The sequence below is a fragment of the Eubalaena glacialis genome, chromosome 3, assembly GCF_028564815.1.
Source record: "Eubalaena glacialis isolate mEubGla1 chromosome 3, mEubGla1.1.hap2.+ XY, whole genome shotgun sequence".
Taxonomy (NCBI): Eukaryota; Metazoa; Chordata; class Mammalia; order Artiodactyla; family Balaenidae; genus Eubalaena; species Eubalaena glacialis.
The window spans coordinates 51,357,886-51,381,697 of NC_083718.1; the positions used below are offsets into that span (position 1 = coordinate 51,357,886).

Sequence of the window (23,812 nt, forward strand, 5' to 3'; positions counted from 1 at the left end):
TTTCTCTCATTCCACTTACTGAACTGGGTCTCCCTCTCATTATGAGCCATGCAATGTGCCACAAATGCATTCTTTAGGGTGCTTAAGAGACCAAGAGACCTCGTTTCTAATCCTGGTTTTACCACTTACCAAGTGATCCTAGGCAAGTCCCTTAATCACTCTGAACCACGGTTTCCTCATCTATAAAATAGGGATAATAATACTTTGCCCCACCCAGCTCACAGTGTTGCTGAGAGGTTCATCTGAGATAATATGCATGGACAGGGTTTGCACAATATGAAACTTTTTATAAGTATATAGGAAGGGAAGTAAAGAACCAGCTGCATGAGGATTAGGGATTCAAAGCCTGCACCGCTATACATCCTCAGTAGGTCTGAGGGAGAGCTGAGCACTGACTTCAACCAGGAGCAGTGTGTATTTCTCAGGGGCTTCTGAACCTCCAGAAAATTTCAGGATGAGTTTCCATTGAGTCCTGGTTCAGAGAACCAGAATCAAGTCTAGAATTAAGTGCTAGGTAACAACTGGTGTTCAAAAGGCTAAACTGGGGACTTCCCTGGCGGTCCACTTGTTAAGAGCGTGCTTCCACTGCAGGGAGCATGGGTTCGATTGCTGGTTGGGGAACTAAGATCCTGCATGATGCATGGCACCGCCACAAAAATAAATAAATAAAACAAAAGTCTAAACTGATGATCTTGATCTTAGATTTTTATATTTTTAAAACATTTTACATTAAATAATTTATTAGCTATTTTAAACTAAAGGTTGGTTATGGGTAAGCAACCTTTACACTTCTATTTTAATAAAGCAACATTTTCTTTTGTAGGAGAGGGGAATCCCTAAGGGCCAGAATCACATAATAATCTAAATGTCCAAATTAGCCTGGTCTGGGAATATTTCAGCCAGCTGTCCTCTGGTCACTATCACCCAGGCCACTGCCAGTCACTACGTGTATGGTATGAGCTGGAGCTGGAGTAGATCAAAGGAGTCAATAACCGGCTGGGAAGACTTGGGCTAGTCTCTCAGCCCAAACCTTGACAGGTAGGTTTGGAACCAGTGGGCCTCAGGTTGCATCTGTTGTGCAGCCATTTTGTTTGTTTTATTTTTATTATATTTATTTATTTTTAAAATTTTGTTTATGTTTGTGTTTTGGCCTTCACAGCTTCCTCACCATGTTTTTGTTTTGAGTTAATTGCCATATTTGCCACTTTAATCTTGGGAAATATGGCATGCAAATCTGTCTAACTCCTTTTGAAAATGGAAATATCTAGCAACTGTGGCCCTAGTGATAATCATGGGATCTGAGCCTAACAGAGCAAAGGTTTTCTGATTACTGCCTCCGTGAATCTCCTTAAGCCCAAGTACAGTTGTGTTAGTCTTGACAGAATTTCTCCCAAGTAGCTGTGGTCTATCCTCATCCTTAGGTGAGGAACCTACACCTAAGAAAACCTAGGGGAGAGGTGGGAGTTAGGCATCCTGATCTCCAGTCTTACATGGCCTTTTACTCTCTGATTCAGTGTTCAGTGTGAGAGTGTGAGGGACAGAGTGGGTGAACAGCATAAGACTACACCATCTGAGTTCCCATGAAACTGGAAACTGAAACAGAGGGCTAGAAGAAGACAGAAAAGTCTCCAGAAAGTCAAATGTGCTTTCCTGACATCATGGTCCTCAGGTGAAGGGAGATAGTTACCTTTTCCAGAAGTACATAATGACGGGGAAGAGAGCCATGATAGCCCCGTGGAAGATGCTCCGATCTAGGTGGCCCTCTGCAATGGTAGCAAGGATGGCATCCTTCTGGGACTCAGAGATGTTTACCTACCCACAGAGTGGGAGCCTGTCACTGGCAGAGGCTCCAGGGAAGGAAGAAAAACACTTTTGGCCCCCCAGGACTTTCAAGACCACCTCCTCCCCAGAAGGCAGAAGTTTTTCATGGGGCTGCTAGGTAAAGGACATCTGGTTGACCCAGACTTAGGAGGTGTCTTACAATTAGCTTTCAGGGTTCTTGTGGGGGAAATGCTTCTTGGCAAAAGGCCAGAGAGGAGTGGGCTTCCCCCTTACCCTCAGCCTTGGAGGGACCTCTGAATGCAGGTAGAGCTTTAGGATGATGTTAATTTTGGACTTCATTAAGATCACGTCATTCTCGTTGTATGCCCGGTTGACTTGTAGCACATGAGCTGAACTCACCAAACCATTAAATCTAAAAAGAGGTAGTAAAGAGGAAATCAGACTAAATCAATTTAGTCTTTCAAGGAGAAAATGAGAGACTAAATAGGGTGGCTGGCTCAGACGTATTTCTGGCCTAAAAACAAAAGAGCCAGTCCTGGGCCAGGTTGTGACTTCGTTCATTCAATCATAATTCATCCATCGGCAAATACTAACTGAGCACCTACCACATGTCAGATGATATGCTAAGTGCTTCTTCAAGTGTATTTCTTGACCATAAACTCCTTTATTTATCCCATCCTCCCTTCTTTACCCACATCCTGGCCCCTTCATCAGTTGTGCCTCCGACTATTTCAAGGGCTAAGGGCTATCTTGCTCTTTCTTTCCCCTCCTGTGCTGACCCTCTCACAATTACCACCACTTTCTGAAGCAACATATTCCTTTTCTTAAAATTTTTTTTATTGTAGTAAAATATGCATAACATAAAATTTACCAGTTTAATCACTGTTAAGTGTAGAGGTCAGTGGCATTAAGTACATCCACATAAATAGTGCAGTCATCACCATCATCCATCTCCAGAACATTTTTCATCTTCCCAAACTAAAACTCCATACCCGTTGAACACTAACTCCCATTCCTCCCTTCCCCTAGCCCCCAGCAACCACCATTCTACTTTGTCTCCTAGCAACATGTTCTTTTACTAACCAAAATATCTGTCAGTTATACCTTATGTTAAATACACAATGTACTTCTCTCAGGCCATTTTAAATCTTAACCATTTAAAATCTTCCTAAGAGTGGAGTACCAAGAGTTTCCCATTAAAAGCCTGTTTTGCATGTCTATTCATATATTTGATCAGCGGACATTTATTATGGTTTTACTCCGTGCAGGCGCCATTCCAGGAGCAGGGATTCGGCACTGAACACAGTAAACAAAGTCCTGCTTTCCAGGAGCTTATAATCAACGAGAGGAAGAAGACATATAAGTGAATAGATAAATAATTCAATACGCAGTAGAGTGCTATGAAGACAACAAAAGAGGATGAGTGATTGGGAAGGGGGTGGGCACTGAGACTCGAACAATGAGAAAGAAAAAGACAGTCATCTGAAGACTTGAGGGCAGAGGTTTCTTCCCACAGAGAGAGGAGCAAGTGCAAAGGCTCGGAGGCAGGCACCAGCTCATGGGGCACGAGTGGGACAGACTGGAGACCCTCATAGCTAGAGCATGGGGCGAGGGGCGAGTAGCACGGGGTGAGCTCTGAGATGCAGGCAGGGCCTGCTCGTGTAGAGCCCTTTAGGCAATGAGAGGAGGTTTGGACTTTATCCCAGCAGTAATGGGAAGCTGCTGGCACACTTTAAGCAGGAGAGGGATATAATGTGGTTTACACTGAGAAAAGGCTGCTCTGGCTGCTGTGCAGAGAACAGTTTGTAGAGGGCAAATGAGAAAGCAGAGATGATGGTGACAGGAATTGGAGCAGTGGCAGAAATGGCTGTTCACTCTGGTACTTTTTTCTGCTTCTCACTCGCCTGCCCCTTGCACACTTTAAAAAAAAATCTCACTAACCCCTATTCATTCTTCAAAGTTCAGCTTAGGTGACCTGTCTCCCAAGAAACCATTCCTAAGCACTCAGTTGTCTAAATATACTTCCTGGGCTTGACTTGACAACTGTCATCCTACTTCCTAACTTTCATTTGTGTGTTTTGTCTACCATCCCCATTGGTCTGTGGGATCTTGGAGAATAGAGAACATGTCTTAGCTGGTTTTTTATATTTGCAATGCTAAATCCAGTGCCTAAGAAACAATAAGCAATCACTAAACATTTGTGGAACTGAGCTAAATCCTTCCTTAGGGTACCATGGAAGATCTCTTAACCAAACACTCCTAACTGGTGTGCGGAGTTACCAGCTGCCCTGCATGTCTGAAGAACACATTGCCTGATATGGATGGTACGCCCAGCATACACACTGGTGGTACCTTTTCATGAACTCTCTCACTTTTCTGTAACTAATTGAGCCGAATATTTACTGAGAGTTATTCATATCTCTTCCCAAATATTTTTGCCTGTTGCTACTTTAATTTGTAATTTATGAAAATTGACAAACTATGAACATGAAAAGAAAAGGAATCTGTTGTTTCTGTGAAAACAAACTTGAATGCTTTGGGATGTTCTAATAAAGGTGAGTTCCTTCTTAAAAAATTGCTACTGAGTTAGATAGGTGTGGCAAGGCAATTTAAAACATTGAAAAAACAAGTATAAAAATCCAGAAGGATTAAATGGCTTTGCAGTAACTATAGTTTCTCCCTCCACCAAAAGGAGAGAAGAAATTAGAAATAGTAGATAGCATTTTAGGTATGGTTTACACAAGAAAAATATGTGGACCTCCAATTAGTGGAATGGTTTTGGCTTTACTTCAAGTTTGACAGGTGTGTGAATGTACGTTAATACGTTTTAACTTAAAAATACCTGTTTAATGTCATGCATACATACACACACACAATTTTTATTATTATAATTCCTTGCTTTAACTAAAGAACTATTGGCTCAGTGGTGTGACATAAGAGGACTTGTATCATATTAATAAATAATAGGAAGAAAATTGCTCCACTTCCTGGGTATAAGTAAGTGCATTTCAATATTGGGAACTGCAGAATACTAAGGAACTTTTAGGATCCAAAGGAAAAAATGGTGGACATGGATACAGGGACAGCATTCAGTGAGATTTTTCAGGTGGAGACTCCTGCCTGGCAGAGCTGAAATCCCTGTTATCACTTCCAGGCCACTCCCGTCTTTGCTGGGAGGAACTAAGTATAGAAAGCCATGAGGCAAAAGAGAGATAGATAAGAAACTTACTTTTCCATCTCAGAAAAGAAATATAAATCATTGATGGCAAAGTTGACAGTAATAATCCTGTGGCCAAATATCCGGCGCTTCATAAGGAGTATGTCTCCATTCTCGTGATCTGCGCTCTGGATGTTGGGATTTGTGATTGGGAGTCCTGATATGTTTGGTGATGTGGAGAAATCTGAGAGAGAAAGAGAAAGGAATTAACATCTAGTTTGATCAAGTCACTCTTAAGCCTGAAGCCTTCCGCCTGGGCGTGACCAAAATGAAAAAAGGAAACTGTGGACCCACCTTTGGGCTTTTTGAAATAGTGGTTTCCTACCACTGGGTGTAACCTTTCACTTAGATTTGAAACGCTGTTAAAAAACCTTCTGCTCAGATTAGTATGACAACATACGTACCAAAAAAAAAAAAAAAAAAAAAAAAAAATCAACTGAGTACTGAAAGGTGTTTTTCTGGTGCTTGACTAATAGAAGCATAATCAACACAGTAGTTAGGTTAATCCCTAACCTAACCTGCTGTTTCTGCAGAAACAGCATATGTGACTTTCAAAATGGAGTGTGTGGTTCTGATAATGCTTATTCAAGGTTTATCAGGGAAGTAATTTAGAAGTAAACTAGGAAAACAGCGCAAAGTAAAAGCTAAAACAAAAAGTAAAGAAGTTTATTAAAGAAACTGAGTAGGAAAGTGACAGAAATGGGTAAAGAAAAGCATAGAAGCTTCTAGAAGGTTTGGACTGTGTCTCAGAAAAATAAGACACTTATTTTAGAAAGTTTCTTGACTAAGACATATCCAAAGAAATCCATTCATAGGGATTCAGGGCTGAGAACAGTTTGGGGCAGGATCTGACAAGTAGACCTTGGTTAATTGCCTGGTTTAGGAAAACTGTCTAATTCAGCTCCAGAATGGAATAACTGACATGGGCATGATGCTCCTTATGGTGTAAGTAGGATTCCTTTTGGTGCAGTATTACATATAGCATGGGAGGGTAACTACAACATTCAACAAATACCTACCACCTCTTATATCCCACTGTGTTAGGTCCTAGGGTTACAGCACTGAATGACATAAGGTCCCTCTCTACTACCTTACGCTCTATCTTTATCTCTTAGACTTAAATTTGAAGGGAAAAAAGTCTGGATAACAGTGGAAGTTGATATGATGGTCAGGCGTTTTAGGAAAAGAGCATGCTAAATCTACCCCCAAAAACCTAGAAGCAGTGGTATACTTGTAAACCGGCTCTGGTAGGGAAGGGAAAACCCAATTTGGATTATTTGCTGATTTCTGTAGTAAATATTCCCACCATGGTTGATTTCAAGCTATCAGTAGTTTATCAACTGGCTCAAAAAATTCCTGAGAGCCTCACAATTGGCTCTCAATTGGGCTAAGTTTGTCAGGGTGTTTTTCTTTTTTAAGCAAGATCCAACTATATGCTGGCTACAAGAAAAGCACTTTATTTTTAAAAAAATTATTACTATTATTTTTTGGCCACGCCACGCGGTATGCAGGATCTTGGTTCCCTGACCAGGGATTGAACCTGTGCCCCCTGCAGTGGAAGCATTCAGTCTTAACCACTGGACTGCCAGGGAAGTCCCAAGAAAAGCACTTTAAATGTAAGGCATAAATAGGTTATAAGTAAGGGAATGAAAAAAGGTATTCATGCTAACACTAACAAAAAGAGAGCTGGAGTGGCTGTTTCAGATAAATGTACTATATCTGAAAGTACATTTCAGATAAAAGAATATTCCCCAAGGATAAAGAAGGTCCTTTCATAATGATAAATGGGTCAATTAATTGAAGGACATGACAATCCTGGAAAAGGTTAATTATAGTAATAGAAAGAAGACCACTGGTCAAGTAGATCTCCTGTTGAGCTGCAGTAGTACATTTGTTGTTGGTTCTCATGCAAAGCTGGGGATGTGGAAAGTCAAAGGAGGGTAAAATTGGACTTCCCACCATTCTGGGGCATAAAGGTTTGAGTTGATTTTATTTAAAAGAAGAAACAAAAGAACTCTTCTTAAATCCTAAATGTTTGGTTGTGAAGCAATTCATAAAACTTACATACAAAAAATTTTGTTTGTTAAAGTGAGAGTTGGAACAACACAAAAGTCATCAAGGGAGAGGAGATTTGTTACTATCAATCCCTCCAGGCTTATCTCAGGCACTTTCTCCATCTTATTAACCTCTAGTCCAACTTGCCTGATTGCAGTTCTTAAATTGCACCATCCTCTTTCTTGTTTTAGGATTCTATACAGACCTAGAAGTTGCTCCCCGCCTATTTTGCCTACCTAACTTGCTCATTTCTGAAAACTCAATTTTATGTCATTTTCTGGAAGAAGTCTTCCCTTACCCGCTTCTTTGACTAATTAGGGTCTCTATGCAGTTATCACTGGGATCACTCATCACAATTCTATAAAAATAGCAAGAATACTGGCTAACACTTTTATGGCACTTACTATTGCCAAGAACAGTTCTAAGATGCTTTATATGTATTAAGACAATTCTCACAACAACCCTATGCAATAGGCACAATTATTATTTCCATTCTACAGATGAGGCACAAAGTCACTTATGCAGGATCCTCCAGTTAGAAACTGGCAGATTCACATCCAGGCAATTTGGCTCCAACATCTGTGACTCCATTTTCTGTTTTGCCCTCAAAAATGTAGGTCTCATGAGAGCAGATCATATGCTGCATAGTTATTACTGTATCTCCAGCACCTGGCAAAGTGCCTGCCACACACTGTATTCTCGAAAAGTGCCTTGAACAAACAAATGAACGAATGAATGAAGTAGTTGAATAAATCTATACTATGGAAAAGCAACATAAGGAAGTAGTTTTGTAAAATGTGAGATCTCAAAGTGCTTGAGACTGATCATTACCTACATTTTCTGGCTCCTTGAACAGAATGCACTGGGCTCACATCCTTTCTAGGTGGGACTGCTGGACTTGGCTTTGCACCCAGGACCTGGAGTTCTTGCTAGACCCCAGGCTAACACAAGCATTGAAACCAAACAGAACCCTGTGAGGCCTTCCTAGGGACAGACACCGCCCTCCACCCCATGTTCCCTTCCTCTTGTTTGTAGAAAAGCTTTAGCCTCCTAGGCCTTCCCTGAGTTCCAAAGAACGAATTTAATCAGAGAAGTGACAAAATGCAGAAACAAAGGAAAAGAATCAAGCAAGATAAAATAATAGTAGTTTATCCATACAACAAAGTCAAGGACCTTCAGTTCCTCTTCAAGGGCTATAGATAATACTCTGAGCCATATCCTTGAGTTGTTTTACAGATGCTAAAACCCCCACCAGGTGAAAGAAGTTAACTGCATGCTGACCACCAGCATGTAGACCCCAGACCAATTGGAACCAGAAGGTTGATGATGTTGACTCCAATTACCTCACCACCAACCAAGCAGAAGAATATCCCCTAGCTGATCTGGTAGCCTGCGACCCTCTCCCTCACCTTGTCTTTAAAAATCCTTCCCTGAAAGCCAATGGGAGTTCAGGTCTTTTGAGCATGAGCTGCCCATTCTCCTTGCTTGCTCTATGTTGGATGCCTTGCAATAAAGGCTGTACTTTCTTTTCCTTCACCACAACACAGTGTCAGTAGACTGGCTGTACTGCAGGTAGGTGAGAGGGCCCAGGTTTGGTTCCATAACAGCATGACACAAAGCAATAAGCTCTGCAGCTTCTTACCTGGGTTAACCCCTGTAGCTAAAATATCAACAGGGAAGAGGAGTAAATAGAGAAGTGACTTACTTTCCTTGTTATTGTGTACTTCCAGGTGAAGATAGTCTTCAAACTCCCGGCGCTTTTGGGGATTAGACATAAATCTGCGGTACTTACAAAATCTCTTGATAAAGCTGATCATCTTGAGCCAGCCTCTCTTCTGGGGAAAGAGAAAGGAGTATGACATATTCATTAGCATAGCCTGCTCTTCACTGAGAGTCTACTGTGTGCCAGAAACTTGACATTCATTACATTTAATCCTCACAACATCTCTTTTAAAAAGAATAAATTTTAGCTCCAATTTAAAGGTGAGGAAACTCAGGTCAAAGAACTTGTATAATCTTCCCCAGAATAAGGGGCTGGTAAGTGGAAGATTCTGGCTTCACCCAGGCATGGCGTGGGTCATTGACAATGCTCTTTCTACCATAGTCTTTCTACAGTGAAGATTTGAGATGCCATGATTGGGAGAGAGCGTGTGAGAGCTAAGAACAGAAAGAAACAGAGGACAGAGATAAGCATGACTCACAGGAAGGGAATAATGGCTCAGGCAGATTTTGAAATGTTGAGGAAATAAGGAAATGAGTAAACCATTTCTAAGCATTATAAAAGAAAAATATAATTACATGCACACACTCATACACCCCCACCCCCGCCACACACACAGGGACACACAAAAATGCATGTTATGTTTCTTCATCTGTTTCTTAATAGATACCCAGTGACCATTCTCCAGTTTATTTACCCCTTGATAAACTGATACTTAGAGCCAGAAAGATCTAGTTGATCAGCTAGTTCAATTGTCTCATTCTATAGAGAGGGAACCTCAGTGTAAGCATGGCTTTAGAGAGCCAGTGGTAAAGCACAAAAACCACTGGATTTAGTATCAGAAGCTTTGAGTCTGGAGCCTAGCTTCACCTTAACTGGGTAATTTGGATCAACTTTCTTAACCTATGTCTCAATGTCTCCATGTGGAAGGTAGAAACAACAGCCTTCAGGGTTATGGTGAAGGTTAGTGATAATATATGTAAATCACTATGTGCAGTGCTTGGCACAAAGTAGGCACTAAGTACATGCTGAATCCTTTTTATACTTTCTTAACTAAGAGCAACTGGAAGACCTGAAATTAAAACAAAGCATCCTGATGCGGAGTGCAGTATTCTTTTTATTCTCCCACATCATCATTCATGGTACCCTGACATAGAGCTGATCCATATATGGAGGAAAGGAAAAAGAGAAAGGAAAAAGCACATTTTCATATCTGGGGTATTGTGTCAGTGGGCATAGGCATTATTTTTTTTCACTATTCTAATATAATTGTTTTTATTTCACCTAGTGCATATATAATTTTATAATGTGATTATAAAAATACAATTTGGGGATCTGCTGGTTTTAAACAAATTTTTTCTCACGTCTTTTTTTTAAATTGAATGAAAGATTCTTTAAAGTCTATAGTGCTTTACAATTTTCAAAAGTTTCACACACATGATTTCATATAATCCCATAATAACACTTTCCCCCCCACCCCTATATTGCCCCTGGTAACCATTAGCTTGTTCTCTATATCTGTGAGTGGCAATTATTTTCAGAGATACTTTAGCATGATCTTTAGAGTCAGATAGAGCTGGGCTCATATCTTTCTGTTGACCAATTCTACAACACATTGAGCAAGTGATTATTTAAGAGGAGCATGTATTTTTTTTCTCAAACCATATGAAGAGACTTTGCTGATAACATTCCTGTCTCCTCTTTCTTTTCTTCTTCTCTCCTCCCATGAGAGAAAGAATGAGTTAGATAATTGATGAGTTTGGAAGAAGGAAATGGGCAGGCTTTGCTCTTTAGACTTTTGCATTCTCTCTGGGAGTTGCTTATCTGCAGACACCTATGCTCAGGCCTGCCCTTTGTCATGTGGTAAGGGGTTCACCCAGGTAAGTGGAGGCCTAATTGTTCCTCTATGTCAGTGACTGGACATGGAAGTAAGTAAGGGTGCAGAGAGGATTATCAAACCCACTTGGCTTCATAGCCAATCCATGTCCTCCATACTAGTTTTCAGCAGTAAAAAAAACCCTGACATTTTGATCTCCATGTGACCAGCCCCTGTGCCTATCACTCAATTAGTTCTAATCACAGATAGTGAAGACAGGGATTTCCTTAAATTCTCATTGCAACAATTTCTCTGTGCCTCAGATTCCTCCTTTGTAAATGGGGATTTGAAAGCCTATCCCAAAGAGTAGTTGTTTTAGTGAATAAATAAGCTAACGGTGAAACATTTTGTGTGGTCAACAATGCCGAGGCAGTGGTTTCCTTGTCCACAATGTCTTGTCTTCACCAACTTCCTCACTGACCTGGGATTCCTGCAGGTAAGTTGCTGTCTTTGAGGGCTTCCTGGGTGAAGCTAGTGGTATTTCAGTTTCCTTCTCCGGAGGATGAGGTGGAAAGAGATCTTGGTAATCTTTAAACCTGCCAGCAGGAGACAGAGACTATCAAAGAAGGCAAAAACCTGGCACATAAAAGGTAACAGTCCAGGAAAAAGTATCACAGCCTTTGGAGGAAGGGGGATTTGGGGAATGGTGCGATACTCAAAAATACTCTTCTTACCATTCCAATCCTTTGCTCATGTCAACCTGTTCTTCCTGATCAATACTGTAGTGTTCCTTGCTCAGGCAGGTGAACAGATGTGTGTGTGTGCGTGTGTGTGTGTGTGTGTGCGTGCAGGTAGGCAGGTAGGTAAGAGGGTTCAGGATAAGTTTGGCTTTTCTTTTGCAGGGAGACTCTGGCAATGAACCATGAGAGTGGCTTACGAGACCAACGTGGCTTTCAGAAGCCAATGAGCAGCTCCAGGGAAAAACCGCCTTCACCCAGCGACACTCACCACTTTTCTTCCAGAGATTTCATGACACAGCCCTGGAGCATTAACAATGTTGTTGTGCTGACATGATGCATGTGAGAGACTTCTTTGATAATAGGGGCATCACACTGCAGCATTTCTTCTAAAAAATGCAAGAGAGAGAAGAAAAGCCATCATTTTCTTGTGTACCATTTCTGAGTTAACTGGGGGTGTTTTTCATCTTAGAGCCTTACCGTTCCTTATTCTCAATCTGCCTAGACTCAGCTCTCCACAATTTGTTCGAAAATCTCAAAAGCACATTTGCAATGTTATGTGTAAGCATACTTGTAGAGCAAATACTGTCCTGGTTTAGTTCCATTAGAATTTCAAAGGTAAGTGCTTAAGGGGAAAGAAATGTTTAAAGGACTTCATTTCTGCAGCTAGTTTGAAGTTTTCAGTTTAGGAAGAGAGCAGAAGAATAAAGGATTCAAGTTAAATGGCTGAGGCAGAGGGAAATCCAAGATTACCAATAGGTCTTCTAAGGGCAATATGATTCTTCAGGTGTTCAAAGACTACTGTGTTCATTAATGAGACTTATAAACTTATCGAGGACAGGATCTGCATACTCTTCTTTCACTTCTAGCTCATTCAAAATGATGCACAGAACTTGATATCCTGAGACTCAACAAATAAGTATTACTTTCAAGTAAAGACTTGTCAATTTTACCTCTTTTTCTACTTTCATAAAGTTTATAACCTTATCTTGGTTTACCACAAGCAAAACAAACACACACACAACCTATCTGTTCATCTGTGCCAAAATAGGAGGCTTTATCTTCATTGTTTTGCAATAAGTTTTGTTTACCTCCAGGATGGGATCATGCTCAACCCCTTTTGTTTTCCTCTAGAATTATGGATCAGTATTTTACTTGCAACTTCTTCTTCTGGACAAGATGAATTTACATGGGTCAGATTTACCCTCCCGCCTTAGGCAAGAAAATAAGACAAAACCTATCAAACAAAGATTTTCAGGGAGACAGTTCTCCTTTTTGGTACTTTTCAGTACTCTTTACAACCCATGGATGGTGGACACTCCAGCTTTGCATGCTGCTAACTCTTGCTTTTGTATTTAACTCCAGTCTACTTGATCTGAGCATCAAATGACTTGAGTTTGAATTCAAGTTCCACCAACTGGACATGTTAGTTAACTTCTCTGTGTTTTACCTTCCTCAATAGTAAAGTGGAGTTATTTATCCCTACCTTTTAAGGATTAAATAAAATCCTATTTTCAGGATTGAATAAAGTTAAATGAGAGGATATATTTCACATATTAAGTGCAAGTGTCTTGCACTTGGCTTCTTTTACTAGTAGTATTATATTTTGGATTTATTATTGTAGTATTATTTTAGTTTTTCTACAACAGTTTTCTTAATTATTATAAAAAACGAAATACTAACACATGTTGAGAATTTAAATAAAACTCCTGCTTCAGGATTATTAGCACATTCTGATTTTAACCAACCATCCATTCTGTCTTTTCAACATTACACTTCAGAATGGTTACATATAAAAGAACAAGAAGGCATACAGTTTTTTTTAACCATGCTTCTTTCTTTCAGTTCTCCTTTTTTTCTTTAAGAAAAAGAATGATAAATTTGATTTTTTTTCTTTTTTGAAATACTGTATGTTATCAGTTATGTGTGGAATCTAAAAAATAAAATGAATGAATATAACAAAACATAAACAGACTCACAGATATAGAGAACAAACTAGTGGTTACCAGTGGGGAGAGGGAGGGGGGTGGGGCAAGATAGGAGTAGGGGATGAAGAGATACGAACTAGGCATAAAATAAACAAGATACAAGGATATATTGTACAGCACAGGGAATATACCCTATATCTTATACTAAGTTTAAATAGAGTATAATCTATAAAAATACAGAATCACTATGTTCTGCATCTGAAACTAATATAATGTTTATTAACTATACTTCAGTTTTAAAAAAAGGATTTATTAATCTTCTCTGCTTTCACTGTCCCTCTTGATATTTGTCTCAAGGCTCTTTCCCAAACTCTTCTCCTAAGACTCCAAAAGGGAAGGAAACATTATCAGGAGAGGAGAATGCATACCAGGAGAGTTTTTGCCGTGGAAGAAAGTCTTGATCATGTCTTCAAAGAGAGACTTGTAAATCTTTTCATTTGTCTCAACGCTGATCTTCTTCATGGCTACCAGGAATTGCAATGGGCTTTCAGCCTTCCGTTTTCTGAGGAACTCCCTGAAGAACTCTAAGTGCTGTGTATTTAGGAGAACTTCTGTCAAGTTTCTGGAAGACAAGAAAGCATCATTGGTGGAGAGAAAGGGATGGTGACTCTGGATTCTGCTCCAGTTAGGGAATGGGAAATGGCACCTCCCAGGCTGTGAAGCCTTTAACCGTGATTGAAGAATGGGGTGAATGAATTGGTTACTCTCCTTATTTCCTTGAAGATTAACTTCTATGTACCCATCGTAAGCTTGGTGTAATCATTTGACAACTCCAGTGGAAGAAGAAAAGAGGTATTTTAAAGGGGACAATTTTTTTTCCTAAGGAAACCTTCTTTTTACATTATGGATTCATTGGCAGTCATTTCAGTGAAGCAGAGCATGAGTGATCAGCAGTTATTGATCAGTATTTCTAAATTTCCATTGCTGATTTCTTCTTTCACTGTTCTTTACATACAGGTGTCCCTAATGTTTCAACTCAATCCTCTTTACTTTTGCCTTATGATTTTTTCCTGCTGGGTAATCTCTGCATTCTCTGTGGTTTCAGTTTTCATTCATAGGAGGAAGTGGTTTCAATTTTCATTGATATGGTGAAACTATATCTCTAGTTTCTGTGAGCTCCACTTCGAACTTACAGCTGCCCATTGAACCTCATTATGTCACTGTCATTGTTTAAACCTCTCTATACAAATGCACAAGTTGTCCAAATTGTTCTTCCTCCATTACATACCTATCTCATTAAGAATGATGTTAGCTATAGGTTTTTTATACATGCCCCTTTTAAGGATGAAATGATTCCCTTCTAATTTTATTGAGAATATTTATCATAACTTGGTGCTGGATTTTGTAAAATGCTTTTAATTCATCAATTGAGATAATCATGTGAAGTTATCCCCCTTATTTTATTAATATGGCACATTGTATTAATTTATTTTCAGATGTTTAAATCAACCTTGCATTCCTGGAATAAATCCCACTTGGTCATGCTATATAATCCTTTTTATATGTGGTTGAATTTGGTTTGGTAATATTTTGTTGAGAATTTTTATATCTAGGTTTGAGAGGGATATTGGTCTGTAGTTTTCTTATGATAACTTTGGCTTTGAGATCAGGATAATACTTGCTGGCCTCATAAAACAAGTTAGCAAGTGTTCCTTTTTCCTCTGTTTCCTCAAAGAGTTCATAGACTATTGGTATTATTTACCCTTTAAATATTTCATACGTTTCTCCAGTGAAGCCATCTGCATCTAGATTTTTATCTGTGAGATTTTAAATTATGAATTCAGTTTCTTCTCTTGTTTTAGAGATTTACTCACATTTTCTAATTCTTGAGTCAATTTCAGAAATTTGGATATTTCTAGAAATTTCTCTATTTCATCTAATTGTCTAAGTTACTCCTTGCATTTTCTTATAAACTTGTTAATTTCTGTAGGGTCAGTCGTGCTCTCTTTTGATCCAGATTTTGGAGATCTGTGTCATCTCACTTTTCCCCCTTTGTCAGTATAGCTAATGGTTTATCAATTTTGTTGATCTTTACAAAAACCTACTTGTGCCTGGATTTTCTCTATTTTTTCTCTTTATTTTATTGATTTCCATCTAATATTTATTATTTACTTCCTTCTACTTCTCTTGAGTTTAGTTTGAAAGTATCATCTCACCACCTTTAATCTCCATTTTTTCTTTTTTATTGAAGTATAGTTGATTTACAATATTATATTAGTTTCAGGTGTACAACATAGTGATTCAATATTTTTATAGATTATACTCCATAAAATTTAAAAAGTTATTAAAAAATAATAGCTATATTTCTCTGTGATGTCCAATATATCCTTGTTGCTTTTTTATTTTATACATAGTAGTTTGTATCTCTTAATCCCCTAGCCCTATCATGTCCCTTCCCCCTTCCCTCTCTCCACTGATAACCACTAGTTGGACCTCTACATCTGTGAGTCCGTTTCCGTTTTGTTATATTCATTCATTTGCTTTATTTTTTAGATTCTACATATAAGTGAGAATGTAGAGTATTTGTTTTGTCTGTCTGACTTATTTCACTAAGCATAATACCCTCTAGGTACAGCACGTTGTTGCAAATGGCAGAATTTCATTCTTTTTTAAGGCTGAGTAACATTCCACTGTATATGTATTTACCACAAATTCTTTATCCATTCATCTGTTAATGGACACTTAAAAATGCTTGATATAATTTCTAGCCTCTTAAATTTGTTGAGACTTCCTTTGTGGCCTAGCATGTGATCTATCCTGGAGAACATTTCAGGTGCACTTGAAAAGAATGTGTATTCTGTTGTTTTTGGATGAAATGTCCTGTTGATACCTGTAAAGTCCAATGGCCTAATGTATCATTTAAGACCACTATTTCCTTATTGATTTTATGTCAGATGATCTGTTCATTGATGTAAGTGGGGTGTTAAAAGTTCCCTATTATTTTTTAAAATTAATTAATTAATTTGGCTGTGTCGGGTCTTAGTTGCAGCCCATGGGATCTTCATTGCAGCACGCGGGATATTTCATTGCAGTGAGCGGGGTCTTTGTTGTGGCACGTAGGCTTCTCTCTAGTTGTGGCGCATGGGCTCCACAGCACTCAGGCTCAGTAGTTGCGGCGTGTGGTCTCTCTAGTTGTTGCGCGCAGGCTCCAGAGTGTGTGGGCTCAATAGTTGTGGCACGTGGGCCTAGTTGCCCTGCAGTATGTGGGATCTGATTTCCCCGACCAGGGCTCAAACCTGTGTCCCCTGCATTGGAAGGCGGATTCTTAACCACTGTGCCACCAGGGAAGTCCCCCCTATTATTATTGTATTGTTGTCAATTTTTTCCTTTATGTCTGTTAATATTTGCTTTATATATTGAGCTATTCCTGTATTAGGTGCATATATGTTAAAGAGTGTTATATCCTCTTCTTGTGTTCATTCCTTTATCATTATATAATGCCCTTCTTTGTCTTGGGTATAGGCTTTAAAAAAAAATTCTATTTTGTCTGATGTGAATATTGCTACTCCCACTTTCTTTTTGTTTCCATTTGCATGAAATATTTATTTTTTCCATCCTCTTACTTTTAGTCTGTGTGTGTCTTTAGCTCTGAAATGAGTCTCTTGTAAGCAGCATTTATATGGATCTTTTTTTTCTCCAGTCGGCCACACCATGTCTTTCAATAGAAGCATTTAGTCCATTGATATTTAAAGTGATTATTGATAGGTATATACTTATTGCCATTTTATTACTTATTTTCTGGTTGTTTTTGTAGCTCTTCTCTGTTCTTTTCTTCTTTTAGTTTCTTCCCTTGTGGTTTGATGTTTTTCTTTAGTGGTATGCTTGTGTTCCTCTCTCTAGTTTTTGTGTATCTATTTTAGGTTTTTGATTTGTTGTTACCATGGGATTCATATATGTTTCCTTAGAACTATTTCTACTTTTAGACAGGTAGTCCTTTAAGTTCAAACACATTCTAAAAGATCTACATCTTTTACTCTCCCACATTTTGTATTTTTACTGTCATAATTTACATCTTTATGTGTGTCCCTTACTGATATTGTACTTCTAGTTGATTTTACAAATTTTTGTCTATTAATATTTGTACTAGCTTATTTAAGTGGTTGATCATCAGCCTTTACTATATATCTGCCTTTACTAAAAGGATTTTTCCTTTTCTCTAGATACTTACTTCTTGTTATAGCCTTTTCTTTTCCACTTAGAGAGATGCTTTAATGTTTCTTTTAGGGCAGGTTTAGTATAAACAAACTCTTTCAGTTTTTAGTATTAATGAACTCTTTTAGTTTTGTCTGAAAAGTCCTTTATCTCTCCTTCAATTCTAAATGTTAATCTTGCTGGTAGAGTATCCTAAGTTGCAGGTTTTTCCCTTTCAGCACTTTGAATATGTCATGCTACTCCCTTCTGTCCTGCAAAATTTCTGCAGAAAAATAGGCTGATAGCCTTAATGGGGTTCCCTTGTATATGACTGTTTGTTTTTCTCTTGCTGCCTTTAGAATTCTCTTTATCTTTAACTTTTTCCATTTTAAGTATGATTTGTCTTGGTATGGGTCTGTTTGGGTTTATTTTGTTTGGGACCCTCTGTGTTTCCTGTACCTGAATATCTGTTTCCTTCCTCAGGTTTGGGAATTTTAGAGCCATGATTTCATCAAATACATTTTTGACCCCCTTCTCTCTTTCTTCTCCTTCTGTGACCCCTATAATGCAAATGTTGGTACACTTGATTGTGTCTCAGAGTTCCCTTAACTGTTCTTATTTTTTAAAATTTATTTTTCTTTTTGCTCTTCTGATTAGGTGATTTCTGTTATTCTATCCTCCAGATCACTTATGAGTTCTTCTGTACCACCTAGTTTGCTGTTCATTCCTTATAGTGTGTTTATTTCAGTTATTGTATTCTTCAGTTCTGACTAGTTCTTTATATTTTCTAGTTCCTTGTTAAAATGATCACTGTGTTCATCTATTGTTTTCCCTAATTTAGTTAGCATTCTGTTACTAATGCTTTGAACTCTATCTGGTAAATTATTTATTTCTGTATGATTAGTTGTTTTTTCAGGGGGTTTGTCTTGCTCTTTCAAATGAAACAAATTCCTCTATCTTCTCATTTTGCTTAGCTTTCTCTCTCTCTACAAAATTAGGTGAAACAGTTACATATTAGAGTCTTGAAGGGCTGTCCTTGTTTGGGAGTGTCCCTATACAGTCTGCATGTGCCCAGTGGCTTTGGTGGGAGCACTGGATCTGATGTGAACATAATTTATGTCTTTCTTCAGGGTTTGTTGGGAGCTATCACCTTGGTATGAGGTGGGGCTAGAGATGAAAGGGCTAGGTCCAGAGTCAGGTGTGAGTCAGGGCTGCTACTATGCTCAGTGGCCACCACCACCCTGTCAGGAGCAGAGGTGAGTTCCACGTTGCTGGAGCAGAAGTCCTGACGGTCAGGTCTGAATCGGGTCCACTCCCTTTAAGTGTGTGCTGTCCTTCCTCCCAGCACTGGTATCTTTATTTAGAGGAAATCAATGCTGGAGAAAGACGGGCTGGTGCAGGCACTTGGGTGGGCTGTGGCAGGCACTTGGGTGGGCTGTGGCAATCTGGCTTCCATCCGAGACCGGACAGCTTCTGATGCACTGCCTGTGTAAGTGCCAGTAATGGCTGCCCCTGTCCTGCCCAGCCATTTCTCTGAGTCTGAGCTGCCTGTGTGGCAAACAGCCGAACTCTCTCCTCGGTCATGGCAGCCCTTGCCCCAGTGTGGAATTGTGTTTTGAAGCAAGTGAGACCGGTGCAGTCACTCAGCTCAGGCTGGGGTGTGTGCCCAGGCAGTTGTGGGAAATCAGCCAGCAACCTGTACAGTTTCAATTTACCCTCTCTGCTCTGTTTTGGGAGTAAGCAAGCATGTGCACGCTCCTCACCAGCAGAGCCCAGGCTCCCCAAAGCCCTCCTGTTAGTCTCACTGGCCCTCCAACCAGCCAAGGGGACTTGTCTTCCCAGGGTCAGAGCCCAGGGCTGGGGTGCCCAATATGTGGCTTGAACTGGGAGGATCTCCACCTGTGTAATCCCCTCCCTCTTCTGAGTCTCCTCCCAGGGCCTGTGCTTCTCTTGCCTTCCTACTCAATTCCATGTGGATCTTTCTTACAGCTTTAGTTGTACAGGGGTCTTTCTGCCAGTGTCCAGTTAGTTTTCAGTGAGGATTGTTCCACATGTAGGTGTATTTCTGATGTGTTCATAAGGGAAGGTGAGTTTTGCATCCTCCTACTCTGCCATCTTGATCTCTCTCCTACTCTCCATTACTTCTGATGTGAATTAAATTTTAAGCTGGTTGTAGTTTGTTGAATGATATCATTTTTATCTTGCAACATTTTTTTTCTGTTTATCTTTCAACAGTTTGACTATGATGCGTCTAGGTGTGGATGGATCTCTTTGCATTTATCCTACATGGAGTTCATTAAGCTTCTTGTATGTCCTGAGTAGGGGGTTTTATTCAAATTTGGGAAGTATTTAACTATTAGATATTAAAAAAATTTTTCTGCCTTTTTATCTCTCTTTCCTCTCTTGCTGTGGCTCTCATTATTTGTATGTTGGGGTGCTTGATGGTGTCTCCCAGGTCTCTGAGATTCTGTTTATGCTCATGTTTCCTTATTTTTTTTTTCATTAGAGTGGATAATGTCTGTGGACCTATTTTCAAACTCACTGATTCTTCTGCCAAATCAAATCTGCTGTTGATTTGTTCTAGTGATTTTTTTTTCCATTTCAGTTATTGTAGTTTTCAACTGCAGATATTTATTTGGTTCTATTTTATAATTTCTATCTTATTGATATTTTCTATTTGATTACTCATTGTCATTATGTTTTCCTTTAGTTCTTTAAACATGTTTTCTTTTAGTTCACTGAACATATTGCTTGGAAGTCTTTCTTATTCCAATATCTGAATCACCTCAGGCACACTTTCTATTGACTGCTTTTTTCCCTCTGTGTATAAGCCATACTTTCCTGTGGGGCTTGTTTTTTTTTTTTTTTTTTTGAGGGATGGGGTATGTCTCATAATTATTTTAAGTAAAATTTTTCAAGTTTACAGAGTTCTGGAATTTTTTGATAGGTTTGCTTAGTTTTATCATTGATTTTCTGGGGAGACAATTTGTGAAGTTCTTACTCCACCATTCCAGAAGTTTGTCTCTTCCTTGTCAGTGTTTTTAAAAGCTGTAACTTCTTTTCCACTTCTATTGCCACTGTTTACTTCAGGCCTTTAATATCACTTGTCCAAACAACAGCAATGAACTTCCAAATATTCTGCTTTCAATCTTCGAGTCTTTGACCCTTTATACTATCATTGCTATTTCTGCCACAGTAATATTTTAAAAATACATATAATAGGTATCTCTGTTACCCCTGTCCAACAAACCCCAGTGAATCCTTATTGCCATTTAATAAATACAAATTCTTTAATAATTCACTCAAGACTTTCTTTCAGTTATTTAGTCTCAACCTAGCTTTCTGATCTTATGTTTTATGTCCCTTCACCCTATGCATTCTGTGCTTTAATACCACTGGTATTTTCAAGTCTTTGAATATTATTTTCATATTTATGAGTTTATATCTTTGTGTGATTTCTTCAGCTTAGAAAATACCCACAAAATACTCCCATTGCTTTGTAATTAAATTTCTACATGCAGCTCAGGGCCCCTTCTGATACTGTAATTTTCCTAATCCTCACTTAAAACTTCCTTCTCTTTCCACTATGCTCTCATAGTAATTTTCCAATACTTTATCCTAATATTTTAAGGTTACTATTGTATTTTACTTAGTTATGTATTAGAGTAACGATAAGGACTATGTCTTAGTTTTTGTATCATTAGTAACTACAGAGTGTCTGGGACATAGTATATTATCAAAAACTGTATATTACATTAAATGAGGGCTAGGAACAAGGATTAAGAGATTTGTAACTGTGGTATCCCTGAGCCATTCTGTTGTGGTCTTAAGTGAAGGCATGAAATTGGACTACATGACCTTGTATATTCTCTCTAGAGTGTAATGATCTCGTGAATATATGATTTAGAAAAGACTTCTGTGATACTCATGCTCAACTAAATTGGAAAATAGGTATTTCTGTAGACATAGTGGAGAGTGGTGAATAATACAAATTGGAACAGCAAAAGCAATAAATGATTGAATTTCAGGGAATAATTTCAGTTCCTTAAAGGGATAAATGATTGCCCTTCAGGGAATAATTTTAGTTCCTTGAAGGAGAGGAATCTCCATCTAGAGTATTTAGAAGAGACAGAGGACTTATAACACTCAATGAATGTTATTAGTAAATGAAAGCATACTTCTGGAAGCTGTATCTATGCACAATATTCTGCCAGTGACATTGACTTCCAAACTGGTATGTGCTAATATATCTCTATCATCTATAAGAGGACTATTTATATAGCCAGCGTCATTAAAAGATAATACTGAATTAAAAAAATAAGTGGCTGAATGAATAGCATGGATTATAAGAAAAATATAGTCAAGTCGAAAAGGTGGAAAACATACCTAAAAAATAAAGAGCAGTAAAAAATAGTGCATGGTAATTCTTGGTGCTGTATTTTGGGGGTTTAGCATTTCAGAGGAGATGGAAGTCATAGCAGATATAAAATTGAAGAACTTTTTATGTAGAGTTGGAGCTTGTGCTAAGGTAAGTGGAAAGAAAGGTGAGTGGGCACTCCTGAAGGAAGGGGCCACAGAGTTGTTGTCTAGCCATGGGAACTTACCAGTGGCTGACTCTAAGACTGATTATAAGGGGGAGAGACAAGAAGTAAGGAGCCAGTAAGGAGACTACTACAGCAGTATTCAATCCAGAAAAACACAAATGGCAAGGACATATGTACAAAGATGTTTCTTGGGGTAACATTCATAGCAATGAAAAGTTAAAGATAATATAAATGTCCATTATAAATATATAGTTAAATAAACCATGCAACATCCATACTGTGGAAGAAGGTAGACCTATTCATACTGACATGAAATGATAGCTATGATAGTTTATTAAGTTTTAAAAAGTTAAAAAAAATGAAAATTAACAAAATAAAAAGTTATTGTATAATATATATTGCATGGTGCCAATTTTAGAAAATAAATAATGATTTAAAACACAAAGTGTGCCTGTGCATGTACGTATGATTAAGGAGAGCTTGTGCCTGGATGTGTTGCTGTGGCCAGATCCTATGTCTTACCTGGGTCTTATCAAAGGCTTCCTTACATTAGTCCTTTTAAAGAATGACATTCTCCTATGTGAGGGAGAAATCTTCCTTGGTTCTCTGACAATTTCTACTGTAAAATCTAAAAAAAATTACAAAATTGGGGAACACCATGTTATAAAGAACCTTGCAGACATTAAGAAGGAACAAAGTAGTAAGGACATTTATCATACACTGAGTGCATGTAGAAAAACCACAGTCCCCATAACTGCTGCCATCTCAGGCCATTAGTGTGAGAAGAGACTTAGGGATGATTTCTACCCCTAACACTAATATCAGTCCAGACGGTGTTTCTAAGTCTTCTGGCCATTAGACACAGAGCCTACCTTCCTCAGAAGACTGATGAGACCAAGCAGTCCTTCTCGTTTGAACTCCAAATGTCATCCCTCCCTCAGTCAGCCATGTTTTACTAGACCGTATTCCGTATGACATTCAGTCTCCCTTGGCACATCTGCTGTCCCATCCTAAACCCTTCCACTTGCCCTCTGGAACTCCTACTTTGTAATCAGCAAACACTCACAAATTCTTGACCTCTTTATTAAGAGTCAGTTCCCTCCATCTTCTTGCTTTAACTGAAACATTCTCTTATCTGAGGACACTCCTTCAACCGGAAGCTTCTCAAGTGGTATTCTATCACACCATACAAAATTTAGCATGGGTGTCTGGCTCCCTATTGTCATTTAGAAACCATTATTTCAAAAATACATGAAAACATTACTATCGAAGAATAGTAGATTCCAAGGATCTCAGTAGTAGAAGAGCCCTTTGAGGTTAATATTGTAGAAGAATATATAGACTATCAACTCATTATGGGCAGGGATGATATTACTCATCCTACCACCCCAAATTAGAACATGGCATAGTTTAGCCTTTAAAATATTTATTAAATAGAATGTACCCCACAGGAAATTTTTGTGTGGTTTGGTAACACTTTTAATGACAACATACAAAAATGACTGAAAACAATAGAAAAATATACTCAATCTAAATAAATCCAATTGAATCCAAACAGTGGAAAATTAGATATAAAAAAACAAAACAAAACAAAACAAAAAATAAAACAAAAAACCCAAAACATCTCCCAATACAAAATACCTAGAAATTTCTGCATAAACACACACACACACTTTTAAACTCATAAGTGTGTAAGAAATTAAGACAAAACAAAATAAAAACATAGCGATTAGAAAAAAGGGAATGTTAAAAACCAGAAACATAAGCTGACACCAATGTTTTAGTTGTCTTAGAGGCATTTGCAGTGCTAAAGCCACAGTAG

The 23,812-nt window shown here is 38.5% G+C and overlaps 1 protein-coding gene across 1 annotated transcript in view; it reads right to left on the reverse strand.

Moving 5' to 3' along the window:
- RGSL1 (regulator of G protein signaling like 1) overlaps nucleotides 1–23,812 on the reverse strand; it is an 80,332-nt gene that overhangs the window by 4,802 nt on the left and 51,718 nt on the right. The window contains 8 exon segments of the mRNA XM_061185645.1: nucleotides 1,688–1,812; nucleotides 2,056–2,194; nucleotides 5,012–5,183; nucleotides 8,760–8,889; nucleotides 11,072–11,186; nucleotides 11,599–11,716; nucleotides 13,684–13,877; nucleotides 22,513–22,618. Coding sequence (XP_061041628.1) covers nucleotides 1,688–1,812; nucleotides 2,056–2,194; nucleotides 5,012–5,183; nucleotides 8,760–8,889; nucleotides 11,072–11,186; nucleotides 11,599–11,716; nucleotides 13,684–13,877; nucleotides 22,513–22,618 — 1,099 coding nt within the window.